Source organism: Aspergillus alliaceus (genome assembly GCF_009176365.1).
Source record: "Aspergillus alliaceus strain CBS 536.65 unplaced genomic scaffold BDW43scaffold_84, whole genome shotgun sequence".
Lineage (NCBI taxonomy): Eukaryota > Fungi > Ascomycota > Eurotiomycetes > Eurotiales > Aspergillaceae > Aspergillus > Aspergillus alliaceus.
In genome coordinates this window covers 32296-48649 of record NW_022474767.1, presented here as the reverse complement: position 1 = coordinate 48649, position 16354 = coordinate 32296, and the positions used below count along the sequence as shown (strand labels likewise).

The following is a 16354-nucleotide window of genomic DNA, read 5'->3' as shown; positions in this document are numbered from 1 at the left end:
GAAAGTCCCGCAATGGATGCTAGAGGTGTTGAGCTCGTCGAATCAAGGTATGTGCCACCTAGACGCCAGTAGATCTCCAATCTCATCAAAAAGATAATACTGATCTTGGAGCTCCCAAGTGCGACGAAGTCCAACCCACCTGTCGAGACTGCCGTCGTCATGGAGTCCCTTGTGTGTATGACCGTAAAAGTAACGGAGCACCACGCGCATATGCCAACGGAAGGCCTCTAGCGCAATCATATTCAAAGCGCAGTGATGGAGTCCGATGTAGTAGCCGACCACTGTAGGGGACGCTGCGAAAGAGATTCTCACCTTGAACTTCGCCTTCTCTACCACTTCACAATCAGTACAACTGATTCTTTACCGGACATACATCTTTCCGCTGTGAAGCAGTGCTGGTTAGTCGATGTACCGCGGCTTGAATTTTCCTATCCGCCCCTGCTAAACCAGATCTTTGCTATATCGGCATTGCATCTTCCAAAGGGGATACGCACAGATCATAAGTTGCTCGCCAGTCGTACCAGCTACCTTGAGCGAGCGTTGCGCCAGCATTGGGAGAAGTTGCAAATGTTAACGCCAGAGATGGCTGGCGCTGCATGCTTTACGTCAATCCTTCTTGTGGATACATTTGCCTCACTCTAGGATCGACCTTTGGCGCCATACTTTCCAGTTAGAATGGATGAAAATGGCAAGAGGCGCGGGATCAGTCTTTGGAACAGCGCTAGAGGTTATCAAGGATTATGGTAATTTCAAGATTATGACGATTATACGATCTTCTACGGCGAAATACTAGCGCACTTGTTGGATGTGAGATGCATGATACGGAAGAAATGGACGCTTACACCTTGGAGGCTTACGAGAAAAAAATTATGTATATTGGATCAGTCCAGCGCGGCATAGAAGCTGGCGAGCACCGAGGGGTAACTTGTCGAAGGCTGATGACCTTTGCATCGCTCATTCCTCTACATCCAGTTACTCGAGGAAAGGAGGCTCCGTGAATTGGTATATTGGCCCATTTCTTTGGGCTGTGTGCATCGCCGGAGCACGTTTGGTGGATTGGCAAAACTGGCCAGGGTGAGGTGTACGCCATTGTAGAAGTGCTGCCCAGAGAGTGGGGCGTCTTGATTGACTGGCCAGTCGAAATGATAACTTGGCAAAGAGCTGATTCTCAGCACCCCCTGGTCTAATCGGCTCCTTGATGCTCCCAATAAGGAAAATATCTATAACCTCGGCTATATTCACCCAAGCCAGCCCCTTATTATACTAAAGGTTAAGGGTTCCTCGTGGAGGCATCGCGAAGTTGTGGGTGATCGTCGTACATTCGTGGTGAAAGCACTGTCGCAAAGAAAGGCTTGCAATTTTGGGCAATAGCCTATCTATCTGTCTAGATCAGATTGCTGTCATAGTCGACATTGTAAATGGCTTCCTCATAAACCACTAGGTGTGATACTTGTGGGATGCCTGTACAGCCTCTGAAAATATAGCCTGGGGTTTCATAATGGCTTTAGGGTGATTACGGCCCACAACGCAGCCCCGGGTTTCTCGGTCGTGAGGTATTAGGGTGGGGTGGCTTTCTCTCTCATAACGGTTGATGGCATTGCAGTCTACAGAAGTTGTATGACATGAGCGACTGCATGGCTTTGCTTCATCTGCAACATATGGTCTTCTCCATTTTGAAGGTAGATTGACCACTGATGTAGCACGTTGAACGAATTATTTTATGATAGTGAGGACGAACCACCAATCAAAAGCGCTAAAAGCTTACTGTTAATCTAAAACAGGCCCTCAAATCTTATAGGGCGTTATCATTGTGGCTTTTACGTGGTTCTCTTTACCCCCACGGCAACACATGGCCGAGTGAGCCTAGGCATTTTTGCAATCATCGCCATCATGATCGGCCTCATGATGCACACTGTATATCTCGACAGGCATGAAGGGGAAAAGGCCAGTACTGTTCGCCCTCGTAGAGACCTAAAAATCGATTAATAACGTATTCTATGCAAGGTCTACTATGGCTCGCGAACGTCAAGTATTATCACAACAACCTCAAAGGGTTTGATTCGGGGACGAACTACGTGTGAGTAACCGTTGGCATTTTTCTACACCGCAGGAGCTTAATGGGTCTTATTGAACATCATAAAAAGTGGACAAAGACACGAGAGGTCTACTGGGCTATGTCCATCAACGGCCTTTGGTCAGAAGAACACCACAGATTCATGCCTCGGCCATCTACTCCGTAGACGTGGGCTAATGTGCATTTATATATGCTCCACCAAATCAGCGTCGTTGGACCCACAGGCACCGCATTGCAGGATAAGACTCGACATAACGCCTGTTCACTATGTGTTCTATGACCTTTAAGTCTAGACTGTCCCACTTAGCGCGCACCGTCTGTTCGTGGGTATGCACTACAATATATAAGGGCCCCCTATTGGTGTAATTTATCATATTCAGCTAGGGAATATGATCCCGGTGGTGGGTGAAGGGAACTAGAGCTGCACGTACACAAATGTACATATATCACGCATATTACTGCAGTAGGTATCACTCCGCATGATCGTTTGGGAACCAATCCGAACATCTATCTCAGATCCTGCAGTGCCCTAGCGTCGTATTCCTTAGCTGGATTTTCTTTTCACACACATTGTCTTTCGTAGTTGCTGGTTCGAATTGCACTCATATTAGGAGTCAATATCTGCTTTTGACCAGAATAATAATGCCAACTTGACGATCGCGAACCAGTCATAACCTCTTCTACTTCAATATGAAAAGCTAGCGACTACGCATGGCTCGTAGGAAGTACTGTGGGAGCGCCTCTAGGATGCAAGTATAGATGCCATCGAGCACTTGTGGAAATGATCCGCGATCGGACCAATAATCCGCTGGGTATTGTCTCAGCTACACATCATGATAGCAGGGGCATATGCATATGCAGCATATGAACGTCCCCCTGCTACCCCTCATCACCACTTGCCACACCGTTCAGCTCAGCTCCGAAGTATTTAAAGGAGGGTGAGTACGACATTGCAGCGTTGCCTCTTGACATGTGAATTTCCACCTCCCAAATATAGCCCTACGCTGGACCCCTCTACCCTTTTGATATTTTCGATTAAGTACAACAGATGGGCTTGAGAATGATATCACCCTGGAGTAGTATTGCAATCGGACTGGTTGCTGCATATATTGTGTCCAGGCTTCTTGGTCGCAAGAAGCTACCAGCGCCTCTCCCACCCGGTCCGCCCCCGAAACCAATCATTGGCAACCTAAAGGATCTCCCACAAAATGGAGAACGCGACTGGGAACACTGGTTTAGACATAAAAAGTTATATGGTAAGCTTTCTACCTGTCTGGGTCACGACTATATCCTATAGACACGTCTGACAACTACCATTTCGTACAGGGCCCATCAGTTCTATAACCGTGCTAGGCCAAACATTCATCATCCTAAACGATCATCAACTCGCAGTTGAACTTTTTGAACAGCGATCAAAGTGGCACTCGGATAGGCCTAAAATGTTCTTCGCTGCGGAGCTGTGGGTTCAACCAGACACATATACTTATTCAGCGCGATCTGTTAATGGGATTATAGCGCTGGATGCGGTGGAATCCTGGGGATGATTCCTTTTTCCGATCGCTCCAAGGCGATTCGCAAGGCTATGAATAAGGAGATTGGATCGAAGGTATCCGTATCACGCTTTAATGAGCTTCAGGACGTCGAGGCCCGTCGATTTCTCTTACGGGTGCTCGAAACGCCGGAGAACCTGACACAGCATATTCGGAAGTAAGTTAGAAGAAGTCATTATTGCCTTGTGTAGAGGCTATCTTCGTTAACTGGACATGTAGAGAGGCTGGTGCCGTCGTCCTCAAGCTGGCGTACGGGTACACTATCGAGCCACACAAGCCAGATCCTTTGGTTGATCTGGCTGACGTATCCATGTATTACTTTTCACTGGTTTGTCGCTATGGGGCGTGGCTTGTGGATGTTCTGCCGATCTGTAAGATTCATGCCATGTCTCTTTAGCGGCGATATAAAAACTCACTTTGCATCAGTGAGGCACATACCTGCCTGGTTTCCGGGGGCTGAGTTCCGACGCGTTGGACAGAAGTCGAAAGAAGCTTTTGATGCTTTCGGTGGGAAACCATATAATTTCGTGAAACACCAAATGGCCCAGGGTACTCACCATCCCTCGTGTCTGTCGAGCATTCTGGAATCCGAAGACATACGGCCTGGCTCCGAAAAAGAATATGTGACCAAATGGTCTGCCGCATCGATATACGCCGGCGGCGCTGACACGGTGGGTATGATCTACTCACATAACCCAACCTTGCAAAAGCTTACTTCCACACTAGACCGTGTCAACAATGTCGTGTTTTTTCCTTGCCATGGCACTTAATCCCGACGTTCAGCAAAAAGCCCAAGAAGAACTCGATCGCGTGGTAGGAAACCGCCTTCCCACCTTTGCAGACCGAGACAGCCTCCCATATATCAATGCCATGGTGAAGGAGCTTCTCCGTTGGCACCCCGTTGTACCAACCAACCTTCCACACGTTTCGACCCATGACGATATATGTCAGGGATACTTCATTCCAAAGGGCTCCATAATTCTCGCCAATATCTGGTTCGTCTAATTCGTCTTAATTTGCCCTATTTTATATCTAACCAAAGCACACAACAGGGGCTTTGCACATGATCCGGACATATTCCCAGACCCGATGGCATTCAAACCCGAACGATACTTAGGCGATCATCCTGCCCCCGACTCTCACCGGCTTTCCTTCGGGTTCGGTCGTCGAATCTGTCCTGGTCGTGTTCTGGCAGATAGTGCCATCTATATCAATATCGCACAATGCCTAACGGTCTTCAACATCAGCAAGAAAGTCATGAACGGGAAGGAAATCGAGCCTAAAGTGGTGTTTCAGCCTGCGCTTATCAGCCACCCGGAACCCTACGACGTGAGCATCAAGCCTCGGAGTCCGATGCACGAGGACCTCATTCGCTCGATCGAGACGGACCATCCCTGGGAGCAGAGCCATGCAGCTGAGCTTGACAAAATCACGATTTAGATTCATCATACCTGGTATTGTGTGGTCGTTGATACTAACCCAAGTTCGGAAAAAGAGCGTCTACTCCCTTTCCTCAGAATGTAATATAGCTATTGCCAGATTCATATGCACCTCTACATTATCAATAGTCAATCTACATTACCCCTAACCAACCAACCCCCCAAACACAAAAAAAGCCCATCCCTACCCCTTCCAAATAATCCAAATGGCTGCCAAATACGATCTCTCAGGCCTAGAAACTCGCACCATCTCAAACCTCTCATTCACACCCCTCTACAAAGTCCCCCACTCATCCCGCGTCCGCTCCCTCGCATTCTGCCACCCCACATATACGTATCATAATCCCTACACTCACCCCAAATCAGCCCGAACTCCCTCACAAACCAAACCCAACAAGGGGAACACATGCCTCGCCTCCCTCTATTCAAGACACCTACCCTACCCTGGAACAACCCTCTCATTAATAACTACCTTCGCCCCAGCCTTCAACGCCAGGATCAGCGCCTGCAAGATCAGATCCGCATACTTATCCGACTAATCATGCAGCACATACCTCAGCAAATACACATCCGCGCCGTGAACAGGCTACTCCGTGAAGAAATCGTGCGCCTGGAGCTAGACCCGTTCGCGCAGGTCCGGCGGGAGGGTAGCCTCGGCTTGAGCGATGACCTCGGCGCGGTCTTGAACTATGCATTTTATATTGGGGCTGTGCGATACCAGGGCGCGCGCGATGTGGTCCGTTCCGCCGCCTATGCCGATTATGGTTGTTTTACTTTCGTTGAGGGGCCAAGGGAAGTTGTTCACTAGATAGTTAGGGGAGTAGCCTGAGAGGTGGGTGTGGTAGGTCATTGATTTTGTGAAGGATGTGACGCTGTAGGGATTGTGGAGAGAGCTTGGAAGGTGGGGAGTTGGGGGTGTTTTGGAGGCTCCAGCCCTAGTCGAGAGTGAGAGGGTGACATTTGGGGGGATGGGTAGGGTGTTCGTTGGTGGAGAGGAGGTTGCTTACGCTGTGTTGGGGAGTTAGCGTGTTAGAGGATGGCGTTGGCGGTCTGCGATGAGATGTTAGCTGCGATTATGAGTATGAGCGGGGTGATGGCGGTGCATATGTTACTTGAAGGCTGCTGGGCATGATCTCGCTGAGACCGAGCTGGATTCAACTGTGCATACCCTCGTTCTTGGTGAGAACGGGAGAGTCCGCTGTGTGGTTGAAGAAGTCGGGTCCGGATTGGAAGGATATATGGTAGGTGGCGGCGTGGGCGAGGAGTCTGCAGACTATATTCTGGTTTAGATTTAGCTGGTAGGCTAGGACTTGTACGGTGGTTCCCTAGAGTGGGAAGGCTTCGAAGATTCCTCGACGGATCAGTGGTAGCATGTTCATTGAGGGATTGCGCTTTGATGGTCAGCTTATGTTACGTAAGTCCAGAGATGACTTCTTTTCTACTAACTAGCTCTGGGCTGCTTAGTAGGACTGGTTCAGTTAGCAGGTTGTGGAACTCGTCCAGCAGACCAAGTAGTTTCACACGCGCCGCGAACGCACCAGAGTCGGGTGAATCACTCTGAAAGGGACTAGGTAGGCCGTGTTCGAATGAAGATTCGGGTAATCCGCGTTGAGGCAGCTCGACTGCAAGGTTGCAAGCAACATCGGCGGTCTCGGTGGCGAGACAGATGAGGGCGGAATGGTCCATGAGGGGCAATGGTAGACAGGAACTTGCTTGGGTTATGGTGATTGCATTCAGTGAGAATTGTATGTAGGAAACACCAGATTTATATGCATAGGCCTCATGGCGAGGAGCTATACATAGGATTCACTAGCATGGTCTTGGTATTGCCTATAAGCATATACCGATCACTTCTGATGACACACAGAGTAAGCCACGAGCCCCGGGCTAGCCCTGCGATATAGTACTGGAGAAAAGCCAAGACAATTCCATGCGACCCTATGGAGGCGGAAGTATATGTTTAGTCGAGGTTGCCAATCAGCAGACTCCAACGCGAGTGGTAGTGTCGTATCCTCATGCGGAGCCAAAGGAGAGCTGGAGGGGCTTTTTATAATGATACAAGATCGAGATCCACCGAGATAGGTATTAGTAGTCTAATATATTATTGGTCACTCCATAGTAAGAACATCAGAGAATGCTGTTTAACCGCTTAATGATGCGGTATTGGGGAGAATGCTAGGATCTAAGGAGAATTGGAGTAGACTGAGTGGAACGGGCCGGATATTGGGTATGCGAAGCTGGGATTCTCTATGTGCAACATAGAATAGACAGCTATATGGTAACAAAGAGTCCTCACTAGTTCGCTAGACAAGCCTCAATAACGCTTTGCTGATCCCCCAGCGCAGACCACAACTTTTTTATCTTCCAAGGGACCTCACCTTGGCTAACAGCTCGGTCCACTGTGTCTCTGTGCGCTCTATACCATTACATAGGAACAACACCAGCATATCCATATCAGCCCTTGCTACAGTCTCGTTTGTGTCTGCCAGAACCATTTCGTTGATGAGAGACAAGAGTATACTGTACTTACTCCCAAAGCAGCTATCTATCTTCTCCCTATTTTTCTCGCTGGGAACAAGCATTGCAGAAGTTGAGAACCTCAACCTAGCAAGGCACTCCTTGACATGTGGTTAGCTGCACCCGACGGTTCCAAACGACCTATTCTTCAGCACATCTTGGTTACTGACAGCCTCAAACATAGGTGGCGTACAGTTTACCAAAGCTGACAATATCTTTGAAGAGCGGCAAATGCTGCACTAGAACAACGCTATAACAAAATCGGGAGGAATAGAAGCTTAAGAGCTAGTCAAACACCAGGAACTCCTCATCGCTTTTACAATAGAGATCAGAATCCACTAGCTCCCAGTTGTGATCTGCATTCCCTGCGAGAATTTCCGCTCACTCGCGAAGTGGCGTACACAGGAGGCGCCCCAGGACCTCAACGAGTAGTAGTAAATTGCAGCAGCGGGGAAGACGTTCGGTATGTAAATTACACTATCATTGGAATGGTATGCGTCATTTTAAGGGTAAGTTAACCACTGGCTCTGTGCAGTCGTATTTCGTCGCCAGAACGATAATTCATTTGTTCGATGTGATTGGCAGCACATTTGAACCTAACGATCAGAATAATTTTATTTGCTAAATGGAGCTGCTTTAGGGGATGGTTATATTAGGGGAGAGGGAGAATGAGTGAAGAATGCTGCGATTAAAGGTAGATCTGATATTGGATGCGGGTTATAACCCCCTACTGTCGCCGTTACCCAGGTCAAGGGTAGGTTGTATTCATTCAAACCATTCCAGACTGCCCCTGAGGTCAAGACAATATCATTGAGTAGGAGCCCTAGTAGTGACTTATTACAGGGGATAGAAGTTTCTACAGGAAAGACAGTAATTCGCACAGATCAGCTCCTAAATCTCTCTATTCGACTGATGCGAGAAGTATTTGTTAAAAGACAGCTATAACCATTCACCATATTGCGTCATGCCACAGGAATGAAGAACGAAGATGTCTGGATCGGGTCATCTACGATGGTATTTGTTGTTATCACATTTTATTGTTATCATATTTATATGACTATCCAAAAACACCGTGCCGCAGCCCATTGGGCAGAAATATATTATGGTTCTATTGACATGATAAATGAGCACTTCTTAGGTAGGTAACCGGGCGACGGGTCTCTAGATAGAGAATGGCCTTCGTATACTGGAAGTGGTAAAAGCCCATTCTTATCATATTGACCGGCCTGCATCTCGTGAAGCGCGAAGTAGAATGGAATGAGCTAAAATACAGGACAAGAAGAGCAGCTCCAGCTGCTGAGAGCGTGAGGCTGAAAAATAGCAAAAAATGACCGACGCAGGGTTCGAACCTGCGATCCCCCGCGATTCTCCAAGCAGCCCAAGCTGCTATGTAAAGCGGGTGCCTTAACCACTGGGCCAGTCGGCCGTTTGCAATGACTAAGCCCAGGAAAATATGCCTCTTATTTCAAATTCTATTAGAAAATGTATGCTTTCTAACACCCTATATATTAGACCAAAGACAAAGACAAGATAATCCTCAGGAAAGACGGGTCTTGTGGAACTCTATGCAAGATATGTTGTATGACCGATACTATTAATAATTGCGGTTTTGGGCAACACCTGCTTGGGAAATACATAGCGAGGCACATTGATGTCCAACTTTCGGGCTTAGCTCCATTTCATAATATTGCAGAAGGCCAGTGAGAGTTTATATATTTGACCGAACGCTTTAACGGTTTTTATTAATCTTATAGTTGCAGCTCTTTTACTCCCATGTTGTAGTATATGCAATGTTCTCTAGTAATCCCCTTATGTCGTTATGTTATAGTGTGGTTAACGTCATAGGGTTCTGTATAAAGCGGCAGTAACTTGCGGTTATCTTTGGACGAAACTGTCCAAGTACTACTCTGCCTATGTTGGACTATAGGCTGTGAATATCTCTTCAGCAAGTCTATGTATAATTCAACCCTCACAATACAATTTCCATTAATAGATCTTATCTAGAGTTGATCCACAATGAAGGGTCTGAGTGGCTGCGATAAATTTACCGCGCATCCATTTTGAAAGACTCGCATTCCATAATCCATTCCAATCATCACTTAAAGCTTTCTATACCTCCCATGATTCAACATTCTAGAAGTGAAGGTCAGTAAAGTAATAGTAAATTCATCCCTACCCCCCAAAACCATGTCCGATCATCCAGCCGAAAACAACTAGGAGGATCAACGCGAAGCAAACTTCAAACGCAAACTCAAAGAAGACAAGGGCTGAAAGGAGAAGTACAGAATAGGTTCACCATGGCTAGTGGAGGTATGGCAGGCTGTATTTCCGGCATATTGAGCTGGTGTAAAAGAACCGAATCCACGGTTTCCCATTATTATCACCGACTACATGACACTGCAGAATACCCAGGAGCTTGCTGGACTTTCTGAGTATCCGGAGGTTATATGGACAACTATCACCGAGTTTATGACTGCAGATATGATACCAAAACTCACCGACCTTTCATCACTTCCTGAAGTTAAATGGACTACCATTCTGCCAGATATTGGATGCGAGGCATTTGACCGCCTAGGAAAGCTACGATATTGCGTTGTTACTAGCTGGAGCCAAGTTGACTCCATAGAAATCGGCTCTAGTGGAGAGGAAGTCATTGTCTGGCTTGAAGGCACGAGAAGGCTTGCCTGGCGCGGATATTCAAAGGCGAAATTTGAAGTTGAAACAGGGTAGTAGTTCGATCCAGCACAACATGTCGCTGCCTCAGTCCCATTCCAAGCTGTAGGGCACTGATCCCAACTGCTATGAAAAATACATGCAAGGAATTGATACAGGGCTCAAAGAGGAGTATAAACATACAGGGACCTTAGAACTCATCAAGGATTTTTCAAATCAATTGCAGCTTAACCTTGGTACTCGGGATGTCTCATGCTAGCTGTTACATTCACATGATATGCGTGAATGTCATCACTGTTTACTTGTTACCTGGGTTCATCTCTTCTCTATGTCGTAACTCTGTCATCGAAACTGGGACAGTCAACTCAGGAGTAGCGGACAGACAGTATATGTCTAGGACTACATCTTGAAGCTTTGCGTTCTGCACAGTTGACGAAGTCCTGTTATGTATTTATTTATTTTTAATTCTGTCCATCCCGATACCCGTCGATAATGACCTTGATGACGCTATTTTCCCCTTATCGAACCAATTTAAAGGCCTGTTTCACCTCCTCGAACTTATACCGTTTAGTGATAAGACGCTAGACATCTACCTTCCACTGCAATCAGACCCACCGCCGTCGAATAACCACCGGTGCTGTACAATATGTCGTGGGGGTGCTACATTTGGGGACATGGCTCGGCTCTACAGGGAACAGTCAATCATAAGTCTGTTTAAATCCCTCTCATTCTTAAAATTGCTGTAGCTAGCCATTACAAGCTTACGTTTTGGAATCATGTCCACTATGTGCGGACGGAGGAAGTGCTATTATTGTAAAGCTTCAGTCATTTAAGTTTCTCTTTGGTGTTTCGAAATGATGAGATGGAAAATGATTTTGAATACGAATGAAGAAACCTATAGAGCCGAATGTAAGCCCCTAGAATGATTCTGTCTCTGATTTGCGATCCCCGGACTCCACTATCTTTCTAGGAGTTGACGAAGCAGCATAGCAGACGCCCGAATACAACTTGTGACAGTGAAAATTATATAACATATACAAGACGCTATTCCTACGATGTTTGCTTATTTCTCGTCCATAGACAGCCCATGGGTAGTCCATAGGGCTACATGCTACATGCAGCCTTCAGTCGCGAAAAGCACGAGAAATCAATCAACCAATCAACTGGTAGCCCATACTCACCATCTCCCGTGGGCAACCCCATAGGCGGCGCCGAAGGCGAGTTACTCAATCCAATTTATTTGACTGCTTTTGGCGCCTAGCCTAATATTCTGAAACCGCGATAACCGAGGGCCTTGTTGAGATTTCCACATGCTAACCACATGCAACCCTAAGCAATAAATTCCCGAGGTTGATGGAAGAGTAGATGTTCAGTGGCGTCGATATTTAAAGAAGGCTAATCTCATTGTGATAGTATCATGTTAACATTTACACCAGTTCCTGGCGGTAAAGTTATCTCTCTTTTCTTTTAAGTCTTCTTTTGAGGCCATGGTGTTTCTATCACTGACTGACGAGGAATTTACTATGCTTTCAGCTATATTCTACGGCTCATGTAAAAAAGCCTTCATTCTTTGGTATCTCTCAAAGAAGCTTTGACAAAGATGTCCCGGGATGGCACCCCTTCAATGATATTTTTCGACGTCTTGGGCACAGTTGTGGAATGGAGGTGTTGCATCGCGAACGAACTGAATGCCACAGCACGAAGGGCTCTGCAAAATCAAGCTCGAGATCTGGGTGCTGATGTGCGAGCACGTGTCTCTGACATGTCCACTTCGAGCTGGCAGGAGATCGCTGAGGAGTGGCATCGGTCATATATGGACTTCGGATACACTTACGACACATCTAAGCCTTTTGTCTCAGTAGATGAGTACAACCGCATTGCTCTGGAAAAAATTCTTATCAAATGGCTTCTCCGGGATTTATTTAACGAGGACGATCTCAAAAATTTGAATCTCGCTTGGCATCGACTTGACTCATACTCTGACAGTGTGCTAGGCCTTTCGTTGCTGAACACTAAATTTTTGACGTCTACATTATCCAATGGTAATGTAAAGCTCCTTGAAGACCTACAAGAACACAATTCTTTGCCTTTCAAGCACATCACCAGTGCAGAGCACTTCGGTGCGTACAAGCCGTCGCCAGAGGTCTATCATGGTGCTGCTCGCAGATTCGGTTTGAGGAATTCGAAATGTTGTCTCGTCGCAGCCCATCTTGAGGACTTGCAAGCCGCCAAAAACTGTGGATTTCAGACAATCTATCTCGAGAGAGACTTGGAAGAAGCTTGGGATAGTAGAGACGTCGCACGAGCCAGAGAAGAGGGGTTTGTCGATCATTGGGTCGAAGCTAGAGGCTCAGGTCTGATTGAAGTTGCCCGATATTTTGGAATAGAAAGTGGATTTTGAATGGATTATTATCTAGTCGGACCCTGAATAAATAGATCCAAACCCTTCGTCTGCTCGTTGCCTTTTCCCGGTATGCAGGTTTTACGTGCTGGTTAACTTGAAACCATTGCAGTACATATCAGTCAGAGATTATCCCAGCCTCATTCCGTGGCCTTGTTGTAGTTTCGCTGTAACTCTATTTTATAGTAAGTAGCCTAGCCCACAGGCAGGGGTGATACTGTCGTGTCTATATATAAGTTGTCCCCAATGGCTTGTACAGGCTCTGGAGAAATGATCCTACAGGGCAATTCCATGAGTTGATATAAAATTGATCAGATTATCAGGATTCCAATTATTAATAAAGCATTTTATGGGCATGGAAAGGATTTATTAGGATGAGAGAATTTATTTATTAACTAGTTTGTTAATAGAAATTTGATTAACTATATCAGCAGGATTAGTAATGCAGCAAGATTTTATGCTGCAGCAGCCTAACTTCACATCAGACGTACATGGTTTCTTTAGCTTCTTCCTATTTACACGAGCCATCTCTGTAGCCCTGAAGGTAATTGCGGGCAATAGGCCGACCTTTGTGGACGCAATGAATTAACCAATCAAGATCTTATATGCCTCAGGCCATTTACTGAGCTCTCTGCGTGTTCAACGGTTAGTATTGCATATTCCAACTGTCGTTTAGCAGGATCAACCCTATGTACGAATCGAACTCTGCCAGTCAACCATGCAGTCAAGGCACAGAGTTGTCTTAATGTCGATCTAGTATATCTATCTACCAGCGCCAATAGTGGCTAAGGATGGACTAGGGGTTGTACTGAATCTCTACCTTCTCTCATCTCTACCCTAGTAGTACTTGACCATCACCTAGTAGACATGAATAGCTGGCGTGGCAATTTGTATTACAGGTCTAGCTTCTCCTGTCAGGTGCTTACTTGCAAAATCAATTAGCTTTCATACCCTGCCTATCGACTCCCAATACCTCGCTTACATTCATCGGAATTCCTTCTCTCTACTTACATTGGTCTCCTGTTAACTAAATACCGAATATTTGGCCTATGCTACAGTGCTACGCCAACATAGTGATCCATAGACACAGAATGAATATATCGGTGAAGAAATAGGGAAACAATCAGCGACCAATTGCAAAGCAGCAAAAAGAGCAACAGAACAGAACAAATTGAACGTAAGCAGGGGACCAGTCTTATCAAATGGCGATACGTCGAGAATTATGGATGCACCGGACCTAATGTTTTGCATAAGAAAATTGGCCCAACAAGCAATAAACTGGTTGCACACAACTCCATGATCACAAAAACCCGGTTATGGTATTCGGATGAGGCCTTACCTGTGGTACGACAATATTAATTGAATTTTCCTGGAGGTTCCCATCTGGGCCTCAGCCGAATGCTCCAGTTATTATAAGCCAAGACAAACGGCTCTGAGGCACATTACGGGCTCTAGGATATTGTTGTAGATTGCTCCCCTAGTGGAGATTCAATCAAAACTTGGTTCAACGTTGCTAAATCTACCCATTACCCTAGTAATATATCCTGACAACCTCTATAAGCTCGTGCTCTGGAAGCTCGAATCCTTCGCTCCGAAACGCACTATTCTAGGCCTGCACATCAGTGGGCTCGTGGTGATCAACATCTCTACCATGCTGGAAATGTATAATATCACTTGTCTCGTGCAGCAGATCCCTGCAGAATTTTTTATGAGACCCAGAAGTGGTGGAGCCTTTCAGCCGGCCCCAGACGGCGCGAAAGTAGAGCGAAGGATACTCATGGTGACCAGCATGAGATTGAACTAGGCCATATAACAACCTAAAACGGAGCCCCGTGTGACAGTGGTAGTGATTGAGGCAACTTGGCATCAGGAACCATGGAGCAAAGTGGTAGTGTTAGTTGGTGTGGGCATTCGACTATGTGTCCTTTTGATATAGTCACCATCACGTTGCCATATTCCTGCCATCCGTATCCCAGTGCTGACGGTGCTGATGGCGCTGGCTGTGAAACTAACATTCTGCGCCAGCTAGCACTCGCCCGGATAAACGCCTTATGCCGGCAGTCACGCTCTGCTTTCACTCCCTCATTACCCTGGCCGTCAGCCACCAAGTAAGGTCTGTGTTGAAGTAATCTGCACAATGGAAGATCCCGTCACCATTGAGGTTAAAATAGACGGATCCAAAATGCTTTAAAAGTAGCGGATTAAAGGAGTCCACAATCTCTAATGAATACGCATTCGGATAGGATCGAATATCAGCTGTTGGCAAAGTTCGTTTAGCAAGTGATGGTTTGACGGGCGAAGCTATTGGTTTAAAAAAATAAGGCCTGTTGGAGATTGGCCGAACCGGCGATAAACACTCAGCTATTGCCTACTGACACGGTGAGCTGACACTAGAGGGGTTTTCATATGGAGTATTGAGCAGAATCGCCTCTGATAGCTCTGGTATGGGCAATACCGTGGTTGTTGCAAGGGTTGCAATATCCGTGCTTATTATTCTGTGTATTAAGTAGATAATAGTATTAGTACCGGTAGTGAATAAAACAGACGTGGAGTAATCGACTAGCTTGGTTGTGGAACTGGAATCCAGAGGACAATCAGATGGCCCACCTGGTTTAGTTAGTCATTTCACCCACCTTCCCGTGCCCCACTCTGCCCAAACAAATGCTCCCGAAATCCAAGAACTGAAGCCAAAAACGTTCCCTGATTAGGCAATAACATAGTCTAGATCCGCGCCCCAGTGGATTCATATTATAGCTGGTCAGGATTATAAATGTTTTTGTTATTGAAAGTTACAGAAACCTTGCACAGTGTATAACTAGTGCAAACATCCTTACTGTGTCCAATTGCACATCTCATAGGGTTGATCATCTTAATCTTACGATTTGGTAAGATTTGTCCATGATTTAAGATCCTCTATTCTAAGCATTCTACGAAAACTAACAAGGTAATGGTACCCAAAGCACACAGTAGGGGCAAAACCATGTTACAGATGACTTCGTATCTTTCTCAATTTATCTTTTCTCTCGGCTTTTCGGGGACTATTACGCATCCTCGCCATACATTACATAATAAATAAACACAAACAATATCAAAATGAACAGGGAATATTAGCCGATTTTCAATGTTGGTCAACTGTGGCTTCGGATATCCGATACGAGTGGCCTTGGGCAGATCATCCGTTTACTAGTAGAGAGTATCTGAACTTTATTTCATTCACTTATAATAAGTATGATTATTCAAGGTAGAGGAAGTGCCATGCGTGTATAAATCCTGAGATCTGGCTCCTCAGGCTCTCTGAGTGTCCAGGAACTGAGGAGGCCGTACAACAAGTAATAATAATTAAAAAAGAATGTTGCGCAAGACCTTGTGATGCTCGCAAACTATCTCAAAGCCGGATTGCGAAGGCACTCTATTGTAATGAGTGACAAGTTCAACATTCTGTATGCCATAAATGATGTTGAGGTGTCTGCACCAGAATAACCACAGTGGAAGAGCATGGCATGGCATCGTTGGTGAAAATCAATATGCGACATGATAGAGCATGTATAGTCTCTAATTTTTTATTGCATTGTTCAACCATGGTCGTTCTACTTCCGAATGATATCTACGGTAACGCTCTTCGACACTCAATTAATTTAGCACATCATGTCAGGTGTAACCTAGGGAGGTCCTTGGCAAGTAGCACGGTGTGTCGCTATCT

General features: G+C 46.0%; 4 protein-coding genes and 1 non-coding gene across 5 annotated transcripts; 2 read left to right on the top strand and 3 right to left on the bottom strand.

Moving 5' to 3' along the window:
* Positions 1-3070: 3070 nt before the first annotated feature.
* Positions 3071-5064, top strand: BDW43DRAFT_323873 (cytochrome P450; the record flags this gene model as incomplete). Its single annotated transcript, XM_032049832.1, has 7 exons — positions 3071-3330; positions 3372-3375; positions 3590-3781; positions 3844-3995; positions 4051-4295; positions 4351-4619; positions 4677-5064. The coding sequence occupies exons 1-7, from the start codon at positions 3123-3125 to the stop codon at positions 5062-5064; spliced, it is 1458 nt and encodes a 485-aa protein (XP_031894316.1). The 5' UTR covers positions 3071-3122.
* A 183-nt stretch (positions 5065-5247) lies between these two features.
* BDW43DRAFT_304581 (uncharacterized protein) lies at positions 5248-6749 on the bottom strand (the record flags this gene model as incomplete). Its single annotated transcript, XM_032045626.1, has 7 exons — positions 5248-5337; positions 5518-5568; positions 5614-5649; positions 5686-5998; position 6071; positions 6232-6388; positions 6510-6749. The coding sequence occupies 7 exons, from the start codon at positions 6747-6749 to the stop codon at positions 5248-5250; spliced, it is 888 nt and encodes a 295-aa protein (XP_031894315.1).
* Positions 6750-8908: 2159 nt separating this feature from the next.
* Positions 8909-9006, bottom strand: BDW43DRAFT_t233. The gene has a single exon. It is a non-coding gene; the product is annotated as a tRNA-Val (tRNA).
* Positions 9007-11703: 2697 nt separating this feature from the next.
* On the top strand, positions 11704-12787 carry BDW43DRAFT_293993 (haloacid dehalogenase, type II; the record flags this gene model as incomplete). The annotated part of the gene is made up of 1 exon (XM_032043891.1): positions 11704-12787. A coding segment is annotated over one exon (537 nt), but the record flags the coding sequence as incomplete, so codon positions are not given.
* Positions 12788-14260: 1473 nt separating this feature from the next.
* Positions 14261-15060, bottom strand: BDW43DRAFT_304579 (uncharacterized protein; the record flags this gene model as incomplete). The annotated part of the gene is made up of 4 exons (XM_032045625.1): positions 14261-14428; positions 14529-14702; positions 14744-14910; positions 15027-15060. The coding sequence occupies 4 exons, from the start codon at positions 15058-15060 to the stop codon at positions 14261-14263; spliced, it is 543 nt and encodes a 180-aa protein (XP_031894313.1).
* Positions 15061-16354: the final 1294 nt, after the last annotated feature.